This window comes from Paramisgurnus dabryanus, chromosome 24, assembly GCF_030506205.2.
Source record: "Paramisgurnus dabryanus chromosome 24, PD_genome_1.1, whole genome shotgun sequence".
Classification (NCBI taxonomy): domain Eukaryota; kingdom Metazoa; phylum Chordata; class Actinopteri; order Cypriniformes; family Cobitidae; genus Paramisgurnus; species Paramisgurnus dabryanus.
The window spans coordinates 9,911,473-9,925,343 of NC_133360.1; the positions used below are offsets into that span (position 1 = coordinate 9,911,473).

The following is a 13,871-nucleotide window of genomic DNA, read 5'->3' on the forward strand; positions in this document are numbered from 1 at the left end:
CTGACAACACATACAACCATGTTGAGCACTTTTAACAGTGTTTTATGTCATTTCAAAGGGTTTCCTGTAAAATGATACCAAACTTTTCTATGTGCACCTCTGCTTGTGGGTATGAGAAGCTTTTGAAATTGGGTAGGCCAAATCCAGGCGGAAATCCCCAAAATAGCCTCAGAGTGTAAGAGGTTAAATCAACTAAACTAAATCAACATAAACAAACAAAAGACAGATCAACAAAACACCCAAAAAACCACAGCTTCTTAGCATCACCACACAAAGCTCATGATACATAGGTTGTCAGCACTGGCTGGATGGCAGGATGCACAGCTAAAGAGCTTCTCTTCAAATGTGCGCCACGCTCATAAAAAAAGCTTAAACAGTGACAGTTACTGAAAACATGTAACGGCAGCACAAAACAAACAGTGGAATAACGCTCTCTCTCATATTTAGCCTGAAGCGTCTTCTCTAACACACAGCAGGTGTGCAGGGGCGGAGCCCAACCTCAGGAAGAGAAGAGTCAAATTAGCACAAGAAATGAACACAATACCCACACACAAAATAATTAACAGGCTTAAGCCCAGGATATACTGCACAATGTTTGGCTGTCCTAGATGAAAGATTGCTATTGTGAAACAATCGTGGTAATATCTGTGATCGTGGCTCTTCATCGGTGGTCCTATGTTGTACAGTGAGAGAGGTTTAAAGAGGGCTGTTTTCCCGGTCTTGTGTCCAAAGATAGCCTAAGATAGTTTTCTGACAGTATCCCGGGCTTTAGACCATAACAAGTTACCAAGACACCCAACTTGCCCTCAATTTTTCTTATAGTTACTGTAAGTCGTTTTATACCATTGATTCAATAGATAAGGATCATATGACATCCAGTATGTGTTTTCTTTTTGGTTAGACAAAGTAGCGTAGATATTTATCATACTGAAGACCTGTTTAGTTGACTCTTTGACTTATTAGAAGTAGGATGTACATTGTATCAGTGTTCTTCAACCCTGGTCCTGGAGGACCCCCTTCCAGAATGTTTTAGATGTCTCCTTAATCAACACACCTGTTTTAACTTATCAGCTTGTTAGGGATACATTCTGGAAGGAGGCTGATGAGTTGGTTCAGGTGTTTTAAATAAGGAGACATTTAAAACTTTCTGGAAGGGGGTCCTCCAGGACCAGGGTTGAAGAACACTGTTGTACATAAATAGATTATTTTTGGACCTTATTTACATTATGTGTCTGCTGTTGTATTTGTCCTAGTACAGTACATTGATTTATGTTGTGCCCAGATTTTTCTCGCCTTTACTAGAATATACTTTTATGATACAATTGTCAGAAACTGGTGGACGAATGAACCCAAACACAAACGGTTACTATGGCACGATCCTGACAACAATTAGAAATGTTCATGCTAAATAAATACTTTGCTTTAATACTGTAAATACATAATACTTGTCTTTGGCGTGCCGTGTTAACCAATCAGGAGCTTGCTCTAGTAGTGACGTGATTACAGGAAGCAAGCGGAGTTGCAGAAGCACCTCGCATGGCGCAAATTTCCGCGTGAATGTCTGGAATGACTAGAATTTAACACCCGAATGAAGAAAGTAAACTCAAAATGTTCAAGCGTCCAACTACGTGCGAAAAGAGCGTTTTTGCCGCCTCTACCTGAATGCTGCCACCTAGTGAACTGGATGAATTCATTTTCCAAATCTGAAAAGATTCTGGGCTTTTGACAAAACATTCGGGGCTTTGTCGCCAGAAGCCACCCCCTCGCTCCGCCCCTGGCTGCAGCATCTAGAGCGTTCTCACCAATTGTGTCACAGTATATTATGGCAACTGCTATGCCTTTAGATCTAAAAACATTGATGATGCACTGTGTTGCTTAGTGGTCTTAGTGGGATTTTAGTGGTCTCAAATTAAATAAGTTCACAGTAATACTTTGCTTACATTATTAATGCATTACAAATTTTAGTTAATACTAAAATGTTGCCAGTATTTTACTGTAAAAAAAAACTAGTAAGTTCTAACAGTGTACATATCAGTCTATATTTTTCATATTCCATACACATGTGTTCTAACTATTCAACTAGGTTAACTGTATACTACTGTCTACACTGCACTATGATATTTACTGTTTATACTACACTACCTGTCTATACTGTATTTTTTTGCACTTCTGGTTAGACACTAACTGCATTGAATTGTCTCTATACTTGTACTCTACACATTGACATTAAAGATAAATCTAATCTAAAGGTGTCTTGAGGCGTCACCTCCCTTATCAATATTCAGTAGGCCACTGACTTTGAATTTGTATCATTTTTAAACCATAAGAAATAAAACCACATCACATTTCTGTCAAAGTATGGCTACTTGAACTGTCTGCTGTGTTTTTGCATAATAAATATTGAATCATTTGGTTAATAAATATTTCTTTATTATATATATACCATAAACACAAATTTGTAAAAATCTAAAAAAAACTATAAAAAGTAAAAAAAACTATCCCCTCTACATTTGTCGTGGGGAAGAAAAGAGAGAGGCCATGGGGTGGATGGCTAGGGTGGTACACAAATGGAGAAAGGGTGGGGGAGAAAGAGCAGTGAACTTTGTCCCTAAAAAACAGTTGAGGCTTCTTAAATACAATTTGAGGGTGATGCACGAAAAGGACGAAGGCTGTGCTATCGAAGTCCACCCCAGCTGAACCTTGGCCCGTATGGTAGCTCTGGTCCTCTCTTCCTCATGACGAATGTAGCTGCTCCCCAATTATTATATAATTATTTAAAAGTTATTCAGTGGTTTCTTCTAAAGTTCTGAGGGTGTCAGGGTCAGAACAGTTTCGCTAAAGTTGTGTAAACTCTTGTCCGTAACCCTGTTCCACATCTTGCTGAACCCTCTGTGTTCCTCCACCGCAGGCAGAATTTTCACTTTTGAAGCAGTCACATTTGCCACTTGTGAAGCAGTCATACATACTCATCAAGAAAACAGTAACAACACTAAAGACAGCAAGCATTGCATAACCTAAAGTCTAAGATAAAAAAATAGGAAATCTCGTTAGGAAATCTCTTTTTTAAAATATTAAAATATCGATAAATGAAAAAAAATTGAAATAAGGGCTGATTATTATTTACCGTTGATATGCTGATATACCCCTGATACTCGTACCGCAGTTCACTCTGGTTTCCTCCATTGGCCGATTCGCTGGGTTTACACCATGCTCTCCTTAATTCTGGATCAAATACAAAAGTTCCTTTCCAATTTGTCAAGCCACAAGCCACATAATCACCATCAATTAATGCAGTAATGATCCACATAACAGGAGGAATCAGACAATGTCCCAAAGCTTTCCAACAATTCTGATGATCATCTTTTTTCTCATTCACTTCAGCAAAACTTTGCTGATCATCTCCGGCTTTATTCGCTTTTGCAGAAGTTTGCTGATCATCTCCAGCTTTACTTGCTTTAGAGGAACTTTGTTGATCACCTCCAGCTTTATGTCCTTTAGCAGAAATTTCCTGATCCTGTCCGGCTTTATTTCCTTTAGCAAAACTTTTCTGATCATCTACGGCTTTATTTCCTTTAGCAGAAGTTTGCTGATCATCTCCGGCTTTATTTGCACTAGCATGTCTTAGCTGATCATCTCCACCTTTACTTGCTTTAGAGGAACTTTGTTGATCATCTCCAGCTTTATTTCCTTTAGCAAAACTTTGCTGATCATCTCCAGCTTTATTTAAAAAACGCCATCCATAGTTACAGGGTCTTAACGCGATGAACATCAATGTAAATGCAAACAGAGGAGGTCCAGTGAAGATGAATGCTGTTAGATATTTATTCAGCTCATATTTGCATGGACATGAGAAGTTCAATTCAATCAACTCCTCCAGTCCAATTAACAAAAGAGCAAATGGAAAAGAGCTGAAAACTGGAAAGTTCTTCAAAAATTTGTCCAAGTTCTTTAAAATTGCTTGCAATGGAGGCATCTTTTTAAGTCGGTATGAAAATTATTTTGGCTGCCTCTCTCTCGAAACATTTGTAGTCCCGTCAACAATATATTTCAGTGGTGGTCATAAACCCTACAATAAAGAAGATTTTTGTCATATTGAGCAGCATTGCATGCAGACAAAAATACATGATAAATAAATAAAGTATGAACATAAAGAGGATGTGGATATTTTGAAAAACTGCATCAAAAACAAGTGATGGAAATTCCAAAAAAAAAAAAAAAAGCAAAACGCTGCGAATAATGGGAGATGGACATGCATTTCCCGAACATTAAACCTATGGGACTGATCATCCAGCTATTTCCACTGACATTGTCTTTACCATAGTAGTCGTTGTTAACTCGAACAACTTCATGGACACGCACTTAATTTGCATTTGTTTTTTTTTTTTCGTTTTTTGTTTTTTCGTTTTTTTAGGATTCGCTTCACATTTCGATGGAAACCCAGCTACAAACAGAAACAATGTGAAGTTAAAGAGACTTTTGTCACTTGGTTCACCTCTTGATCTACTTCAAGGGGTCTGGGTTATACAATTAAAACCCAAGTATAAAAACACATTAAGGTTATTCATCTATTATAACAGTTAAAGTCACATTTACAGAACCTTAAAAATATAAACTTAAAGCAACACTAAAGAGTTTTTGCTCTTTGCTCCCCCTACAGGTTAGACGCGTAATTGTTCATTAGCACTGTCGTAAATACTGCAGCATAGCTGGCTCTGATTGGATTGTAGGTCTGCCGTAAAGTAAGTTTTTGTAGTTTTCGAACTACAGGACCACTACCCGACGGTTGGAAAAACAAGGAAAAACAAACTGATTTATAATATATTTTATATTTCATACAAAACATTAAACATGTCATATGAAGTTTATTCATATTAGTCCATTAGTTTATTTACCTGCGGTGGTGTGGACAAATGGTTCACCCTCCTCGTTGTGTGCCCCAACATCTGGACCATCCTGTGCTGCACTTTGTGCCCCACCCTGTACTCCACCCCGTGCCAAACAATGCTAGATTAGGAAAAAACAATGAAAGAAAAGCATAAATGTTTGCATTTGAGATTGTTCATAAAACATTTTACATGTCTTCCTTTAATTGTGGATGTAAATATTTTTTTTTAATTTTGTCTACATACATTTTTAAAGCCTAGAAAAGTTACAGTATAATATTTGAAGATATTGATAGAAATCACTATGAATTAATAAGATGATGATTGTAACCTAGTCTCACAAAATTATGTACCTATAAGGACGTAAATTTTGTATTCTTTTTCGTGATACTGTCACAAATTTCTGTGTGTTTTCGTGACTGTATCACGAATTTCTGTTTACATGTCACGTATTGGTTACTCAACTGCCTTTTTCTATTTTCAAACCATTGTCGCTTCGGTTTAAATTTGTTGTTTGCGTTAGGATGTCACTTTAAGTATTGTTCCCTTTCAGTCGGTCACTACGACGTCACGTCGTGACCGACGAATTGGGAACTCGCTTAGAGAGACCAATCTGCTTCGAATACTACTAAAACGCCAATGAACTTGGCATTGAGATATTTGCATAATGCTGGCGCCGCCCCGCCAGGTGCGTATATAAGCAGCAGGTGCAAATAGGGAAATTAGCTTTTATTCGCTTCGAAAGCCTGCAGTATCTGCTACTGAGAAGCTACTCTACTCTGTTGGGATCTGATTGCTGAAGTTGGTTGTACTAGCAGTACCACAGCGGACGCTTCGCTTATTCCACGGCTCTACATCTGTTTGTTGTTTTTGAGTTTAGTGTGTGCGTTGCCTTTCCCTGTGCGCTCATCAACTAAGCATCTGAGTGAATTTCCCTAAAAGAGTGATACGAGAGAGCTTTGTGCCTTGTTAAAGGCAGCCACTCTCTCGTATATCCGGACATCAGCGTCCTTTTCAGGATGGCTTTTCGTCCGTGCGATCTTGGGTGCGGCAAATACATGGGTCCGAAGGACGGTCACGAGCGTTGTCTTTCGTGTTTGGGCATCGAGCACGCAGAGGCAGCGTTCGCTGGGGGTAAGTGTTCTCACTACGAGAGCATGTCCCTTGTGGATTTGCGCAGACGGTTGTCTTTCCTCCGGGAAAAGCGCAACCCTCGTCATGCGAGTGCTGAACGCCGCCACGGTGCGGCTGTGAAGCTCTCAAAGGACGACCTGCGCATCACTGTGCTGAGCCGAGCGGGGGATTCGTCCTCAGGCTCTCAGCCTCCTCATCCACAGCCGGTTGATGTGCCGATGGAGACTTCAGCGTCGTGTTCTACGATGTCTCTAGAATCCATCGTGCCGCCCTCCGGGTCCACCGACGCCGCAGCATCCGAGGGTGGGCCTCCTCCCCCTGACGTGGACCCCGACGCCCTTCCTCCCTCTGGTCGGGTTGGGACGCCGGAGTTCGATCCAGAGATGGTGGCCGTGCTCGCTCGAGCGGCGGAGACCGTAGGGTTAGAGTGGGTTCCCCCCCCTCAGCCCGAACCGTCCCGCCTGGATGATTGGTTCTTTGGAGCTGCCCGGGTTTCACAACCCTCTCCACCGGTGCCTTTCTTCCCCGAGGTGCACGAGGAGCTGACTAGAACCTGGAGGTCGCCGTTTTCCACGAGATTACGGCCGTTTCAGCCCTCCCCCCTCACCTCCCTCACCAGCGGAGCCGCTAAGGGTTATACGGGGATCCCTCCCGTGGAGCGTGCTGTCGCGATGCAACTGTGTCCGGCACACGCTCCCTCTTGGAAGGACCGCCCAACCCTCCCCTCTCGTGCCTGCAGACAGTCCTCCGGTTTAACGGGCGCTGCCCACCAGCCATGTGGAGAGGCGGCTTCAGCCCTGCACGCAATGGCGTTGCTGCAGGTTCATCAAGCGAAGGCCTTGAGGGATCTGCACGAGGGAGGACACGACTCGCCTGTCCTTTCGGAGCTCCGGGCTGCCACTGATCTGGCTCTTCGCGCTACGAAGGTGACAGCGCAGGCGATTGGTCGTGCCATGTCCACGATGGTGGTCCAGGAACGCCACTTATGGCTATGTCTGGCGGACATGTCGGATGCGGAGAAGAACAAGTTCTTAGACGCTCCTGTGTCCCAGGCTGGTCTCTTCGGTGAGTCGGTGGAGTCTTTTGCCCAGCAGTTCTCCGCCGCCCAGAAGCAGACGGAGGCGATCGCTCAGATCATGCCCCGGCGCAAGCGACCTGCATCTCGCCCTCCAGCGCCGGCGGCCCCGTCTGCTCCTCGCCGAGGGCGCCCTGCGGCGGCTGCCTCCACCCCCCCCACTAGAACATCTTCCAGGCCACGGAGGGGGAACAGCCGTCGGCAGCCCGCCCCGCCCGCCCCACCCGCTTCCCGTGGTAAACGGAAATCGAAGCGGCCCTGAGACGGGCGACCTGGATTCGGATGGGATCACTCTACGGGAGACGGTGATGGCATCGCTCCCTCCACCGGTAGAGGGCCGGGTGGAGAATCTTTGGTTTCGTTTTCCGCCGGCTTCTCAGCCGGCACCCACAAGACCACAAAAAGAGTGCATTCCTATTCCTTCTCCAGGTCTCCAGAGGATCGAGAGAGATGTGAGCGGGCATTTACGTGCTCTTCCTCCCTCTCCTCTATCGCCAGCGGGTGTCCTGAGGAGTTCCAGCTCTCCGCTGAGGAGACGGGACCACCAGCACCCTCCTCGGAGTCTGTGCTCTCCGCTGAGGAGACCAGACGACCGTCACCCTCAGCGGGCTCAGGTCAGTGTCACACACACATACTGTAGATGCTTATGCTGTCACAGCAGACGCACCGGCAGTCCCACCTGTCTCGCTTCGCTGCCCCACCGCGGGTACTTCGGTAGTGTCGTTAATTCTCCTCGTACGGTGCCTGGGTGCTTGGCTTCAGTTCCCAGCCCGTTTCGTTGGGTTTTACGCACAATCCGCCTCGGTTACGAATCCGGCACACCCAAAATTCGGGCTTTCGTTTCACTGTAGTGAAAGCGTCCGATGCACATGTACTGCGTGCAAAAATCGATATCCTGTTGGCGAAGGATGTATCGAGCCGGTCCCTCTTACCAAGATGATGATGATGATAGGGTTTTTCCAGCCTTATCTCATAGTACCCAAAATACGCGGCGGGTTACGATCGGTTTGATTTACGCACCGGCTCTACAAAGGTGTTCTTTTGGACGATAACGCCGAGGCTCGTATTTCAATATTCAGATCGTTTGCAGCCTTAGACCTGTAAGACGTGTACTTTATGTGTCCATCTCCCCTCGCTTTAGACCGTTTTTCGCTCTGCGTCGTGGGGTGGGCATATTAATACTAAGTACATCATTCGAGCTGTCTCTCTCTCTCCGTGTCTCCATGTGCTAGTCACGGCTTTAAAATATCAGAGAGAGGGTTGTTCGCATTCTGCTTTATGTACGTCGACTTATAATAGCCCGTTCTTGGCAGACGTGTGCGAACACAGAGTTAATGCTTCGGCATCTCGCTCGTCTATGTCTTCAGGTCGACTGGGAAAGAGTACTTTGCCCCGTGCAGAGGATCCTTTTTCTCAGTATGGAAACTAGACTCGATCGACTAAATGGCGTGTTTTACAAGAGCGCGCAACCAGTCAGTTCTGACTTGCCTCGGTTTAATTCGAGGGAAGTACGCGGTCCCTCTGAAACAATTTCAGAAGCTCCTGGACATATGACAGCATGCTGCGGTTGTGACACCGCCCGAGCTGCTTCATATGAGACCGCTTCAGCGTTGGCTTACGATCGAGTCTCGAGGAGAGCGTGGCGCACCGGCATACACCGTGTAAACATTACACCTGCGTGTCATTCCAACTTCCCCGTGGTAGACCCGGCATTGCCGATAGACAATGCGCCCCTGAAAGGTCTCCTGGCATTCTGTAGCATGTATGCCCTTAGCACGGGATGATCGCCACGTCTGACGGGCTTGCAGTCTCAGGGGTGTGCATAGCACCCCAACTGCCGCGAGCGGTGCGCTGTATATCTGGGACTTGTACGCTCCGCTATGGAGATGCGAGGGAAGGATGTATTAGCCGACACCAATAACATTGCGACTGTTGCGTTATTTACCGTTAAGGCGGTTTTGCGCTCTCGTCACCTGTCGCATCTCGCTCGTCATCTCCTCCTTTGGAGTCAGAAGCATCTGAGGTCCCTTCGTGCCATTCACATTCCGGGCTCGCTCAATACAGCAGCGGACGCGCTTCTCGAGCTGCGCGCCCCGGCGAATGGCGACTCCACCCCCAGACGGTCCAGCTAATTTGGAAGAAGTTCGGTCGTGCGCAGACAGACCTGTTTGCGTCGCCGGACGATACCCACTGTCGCCTATTTTATTCACTAACCGAGGGCAGCCTCGGCGTGGACGCATTGGCACACAGCTGGCCTCGGGGGATGCGCAAATACGCATTCCTTCCAGTGAGCTTAATCGCACAGACACTGTGCAAAGTCAGGCAGGACGAGGAGAGCCTTTTATTAATCGTCCGTACTGGACGATTGGTTTTTCATAGTTAATGCTCCTCGCGACAGCCCTCCCTGGCGGATTTCCCTGAGGAAGGACTTTCTTTCTTAGGAAGGGGCACATTGGCACTCGCGCCCCGACCCGTGGGATCTCCATGTATGGTCGTTGAGCGCGCGCAAGGTTTAGGTGATTTATCGCAAACGGTATCTAACACCATCGACGCGGTTCGAGCACCGTCCACAAGACGGGCTTACGCGCTTAATAAACCTTTTTCGTCACCTGGTGCTCTTTGCAACGCGAGGACCCCAGAGAATGCCCCATTAACATTGTGCTTATATCTTCAACATAGGTTAGATGGTAGGCTGTCCCTTCGCCATTAAAGTTGATATCGCCGCTATTTCTGCTCGTCACTCACTCACTTATCAACGGCAGATCAGTTGGCCAGCATGATTTGGTTATTACACTATAAGAGGCGCTCGCAGGCTAAACCCCTCGCGCCCTCCTTCTATTCCTACTTGGGACCTGTCCATGGTGCTGAAAGCCCTTCAGGCCCCCCCGTTCGAGCCTTTGCAGTCTGCGAGTCTGAAGCTTTTATCAATGAAAGCTCTGACCCTGCTAGCTTTGGCCTCAGTGAAGAGAGTAGGGGATTTGTATGCATTCTCTGTTGACGATTCGTGCCTTCAGTTTGGTCCTGCTGCCTCGAGTGTAACATTGAGGCCCAGACCAGGCTACGTGCCCAAAGTTCCCACCACTCCTTTCAGAGATCAGGTGGTGAGCTTGCAAGCGCTGCCCCCGGAGGAGGCAGACCCAACCGTGGCTTTGTTGTGCCCCGTACGCGCACTGCGACTCTACGTGGATCGCACGCAAAGCCTCAGGACCTCAGACCAGCTCTTTGTTTGTTATGGTGGCCAGCAGAAAGGGAAAGCTGTCACTAAGCAGAGGATGTCTCATTGGATAGTTGATACTATCGCCCTGGCTTATAATCTTCAGGGTATTCCTTGCCCCTTTAATTTGAGAGCGCACTCCACACGGAGCGTTGCCTCATCTTGGGCTCTAGCTCGTGGTTCCTCGCTAACAGACATCTGTAGAGCTGCTGGTTGGGCGACACCTAATACGTTCATTAGATTTTACAGTGTTCGTATTGAGCCTGTATCCTCTCGTGTTCTTTCCTCACCAGGGGGAGCACGGAGAACAGTCTCACAGGTCGGCTTGCAGCCTCCATCTGATGCTTCATAACTGTGTCAGTATGGAAGGCCTTCAGAACAAAAATGCGTAATGGTTTGAATTGTTCTTCCTCCGCTGCCTTGGCAGCCTTTGTTGCGGAGCATTGGCTGTCAGCCTTCACTAGCTGCATCCTCGCGAACCTACGTGTTGGCTCGGGCTCCACATTGTGTCCCACCGGGTTCCTTTGTGAGTATTTTTCCGTGGGGTTAATCCTACTAGCCCACGTTTCCCTTAGCAGAGCACTGCTTTGCTTACACAGCCACGGCTGTCATTTTACCTCAACTACGGTTGACTTTCGCCCACCATTAACCCTTAAGACGGGTGGTGGCTTCCGCAGCGTTCCTATCCCGCTCAGGTAGGGCGCTTCCCAGTCGCTGGCACTTCTGTGGGGTTAAAGGAACATCTAGTGCCCGGCCTTCTGCCTTAAAACCTAATTCTCCTTATCCTTAAGTGGAACCGGAGGGCTTTACGCAGACACTGGAAGAGGTCAGCCCCTAGTGGCGTTTTGGTAGGGATTCCCAATTCGTCGGTCACGACGTGACGTCGTAGTGACCGACTGAAAGGGAACGTCTCGGTTACGGATGTAACCCTCGTTCCCTGAAGGAGGGAACGGAGACGTCACGTCCCGTCGCCACAGGTGCTGCCACCTGCTGTTACGGCCGGTCACACTTTCCGGCTTTCTCAGCGAATAAGAAGCTAATTTCCCTATTTGCACCTGCTGCTTATATACGCACCTGGCGGGGCGGCGCCAGCATTATGCAAATATCTCAATGCCAAGTTCATTGGCGTTTTAGTAGTATTCGAAGCAGATTGGTCTCTCTAAGCGAGTTCCCAATTCGTCGGTCACGACGTGACGTCTCCGTTCCCTCCTTCAGGGAACGAGGGTTACATCCGTAACCGAGACGGTTTATACTATTTTTTCTGATTTATTTTATTGATTTTAAACCATTGTTGCCTGGCGTTAGAGTTGGGTTTGGCCAAGGATGTCATTTTATGTAAACGTGACAGTGACACGTAAACAGAAATTCATGTCAGAATTAGAATAAGAATAAAAAATAAATAAAATAAAAAATTGCAGAGAAGAAATAAGTTGAAACGTCTGCAGTCCTGTCCACAAAATATTTATAGGTGGTACCCTTGAATAATTTGATCATAATTAATATTTATAGCAATGAATAAACACAGTAACACACAGCCCAACTCAAAAATGACAAATCTGTCATAATTTACACACTCTCAAGCTGAATGAATTTCTTTGATCTGCTCAACACAGAGTAGGATATTTGTAAGCAAGCAGAAAACAGTGGCACCATTGACTTTCATAGTATGAAAAACAAATAATATGGAAGTCAGTGGTGCTCATAAAAAATGTGTTTGTGTTCAGCAGAATGAAAAAATGTATACAGGTCTGTAACAACTTAAGGTTAAGGGTAACTGATGACATCATTTTCTTTTTTGGAGTAAACTATCCAAAGTGTGAACTATCAAACCACTTTCTAAAATGAAAACTACATTGAACATCAACTATTCAAACTCAATTACTTACTTGATGTTTTCTCTTTCTTCTTGTTGTGATGTGCTGTCTTATTGTATATAATTCATTGCTGCTGCGACCGCATTTGAAGAACACATACAGTAGATACAGTAGCTCAATGTTTTTCACGAGTCAAAGGACGTTTCTTTATCTTCAAAGACCAACTGTGTGGTCTCTGTGAAGTGGATCGTTTTAAATGACACATCAGTATACCATTTGTATTTAATGTAATATTGTCTGTTGTTATTTAACACATACCTCCAAACTCACCAGAGGTTAAAAATGTGATGAATGTAAATACTGTACAGTGGGTCTGGGGGCTTCCTTTCCATTAAGAATTGTTTGCTATTTCAACATGTAAACCAATCATTATGACATTTGTTTCAAGTGAAAACACATTTTTATAATACTACTTCACTTAAAAATAATGGAACAACTGGATGGTCAAATTTTTTGTTGTTTTCGATGTAACCAAATACTCATGTGTGCTTGCTGACTGTAAAATACTAGAGCTGTGGTTATCAACCCTTTGCAGCTGAAGCCCTCCTAAGAATCTCTTATCATGTGGTACACACCCCAATCTATGTATATCCTATCAATAGTCATGGTTTTTAATGGTATTGTACTTTTAAAATTTCTTTACATAACTTTCAATATTTTATTTATAACTCTTGTAAATGTAATGTACTGAAATCTGGGAGTCGGAAGTGTTCATCCCTATTCTCTTCAAAGAACAGAGCTCTTGGGTGTAAACTTTAGTAGGATTTGCACAATAATGTCACATCATGTGGACGATTAAAATACACTTGGTGAGTAATAAAAAAAAAATCTTTATATGGAGCATTTGTTTACGTGCATTCCCTTCCCAAAATGGCCAAAAGGGGGGGGGGCAAAAACGCAGGTTGAAATTCACCCAGTATATTGTGTATGGCACTGGTAAGGACACTGGCTCACTATACATTGGAACACTTGATTACAATATAGAAGACTTACTGAATGCACGATTTCTAAAAAAGGCTTTGTAAAAGGGATTCGGGCAGACAACCCAAACACACTTGTAGACAATCATCAGTAAGGGGCGTGTCTACTTAACAACATCGATGCCTGGGTTGCAAATGTGTGGGACGGGTCTATCAAAAGAAGGTCCAAATTCTATTGGGGTAGGGGCATGTTTGTTTAGGTGATTTCAAATGTCAACATTTCATGTCAGCTTTCAGAGATCATGGACCCTGCCTTTAATTCTGTTTTATGTAATACTGAAAATTAGTACCACGTTAAGATTAAATAGAAAATCAATTAAGTATATAGTATATAAATATAGTAATGGAATTTAACTTTTACCTCCGCCAACAAAAAAGAGACTAAATATAAACAAATAATAGATTCATGAGACCAAAGACAGTTGGTTTAATCAACCCAAAACAAATAAAATCTTATTTTTGATCATCAGACACAGATACATCAGAGCCAGCGTCAAATAGAAGTGACCAAGATGAGGCTGTGGTCACTGGGGTAAGTGAAAACTGAAGCCTGCTGGTCGCGCCTGGAACTCACATGAATTTTTCTAAACAAATTGTTAAAAAGGGGCTATCTTAATTGAACAACAGCATATTTAAATATTGATATTTATTGATATTTAATATTTATATTTATATTATTAAATATTTTATATGATATAAAGCAATATCACA

General features: G+C 44.6%; 1 protein-coding gene across 1 annotated transcript; it reads right to left on the reverse strand.

Moving 5' to 3' along the window:
• Positions 1–2,510: 2,510 nt before the first annotated feature.
• On the reverse strand, positions 2,511–12,290 carry LOC135721591 (uncharacterized). The gene is made up of 4 exons (XM_065243941.1): positions 12,193–12,290; positions 4,893–5,004; positions 3,125–4,066; positions 2,511–3,021 (listed from the first exon to the last, which is right to left on the reverse strand). The coding sequence occupies exons 3-4, from the start codon at positions 3,971–3,973 to the stop codon at positions 2,836–2,838; spliced, it is 1,035 nt and encodes a 344-aa protein (XP_065100013.1). The 5' UTR covers positions 3,974–4,066; positions 4,893–5,004; positions 12,193–12,290; the 3' UTR covers positions 2,511–2,835.
• Between the last annotated feature and the right edge of the window lie 1,581 nt (positions 12,291–13,871).

What these genes read in the sequence shown, in the direction of transcription:
- LOC135721591 (XM_065243941.1), bottom strand. Translation starts at nt 3,973, where the DNA reads ATGCCTCCATTGCAAGCAATTTTAAAGAACTTGGACAAATTTTTGAAG. An exon ending in GGTATATCAGCATATCAACG is followed by an intron (nt 3,022 to 3,124) that starts GTAAATAATAAT and finishes TTTTTATCTTAG; the next exon opens with ACTTTAGGTTATGCAATGCT.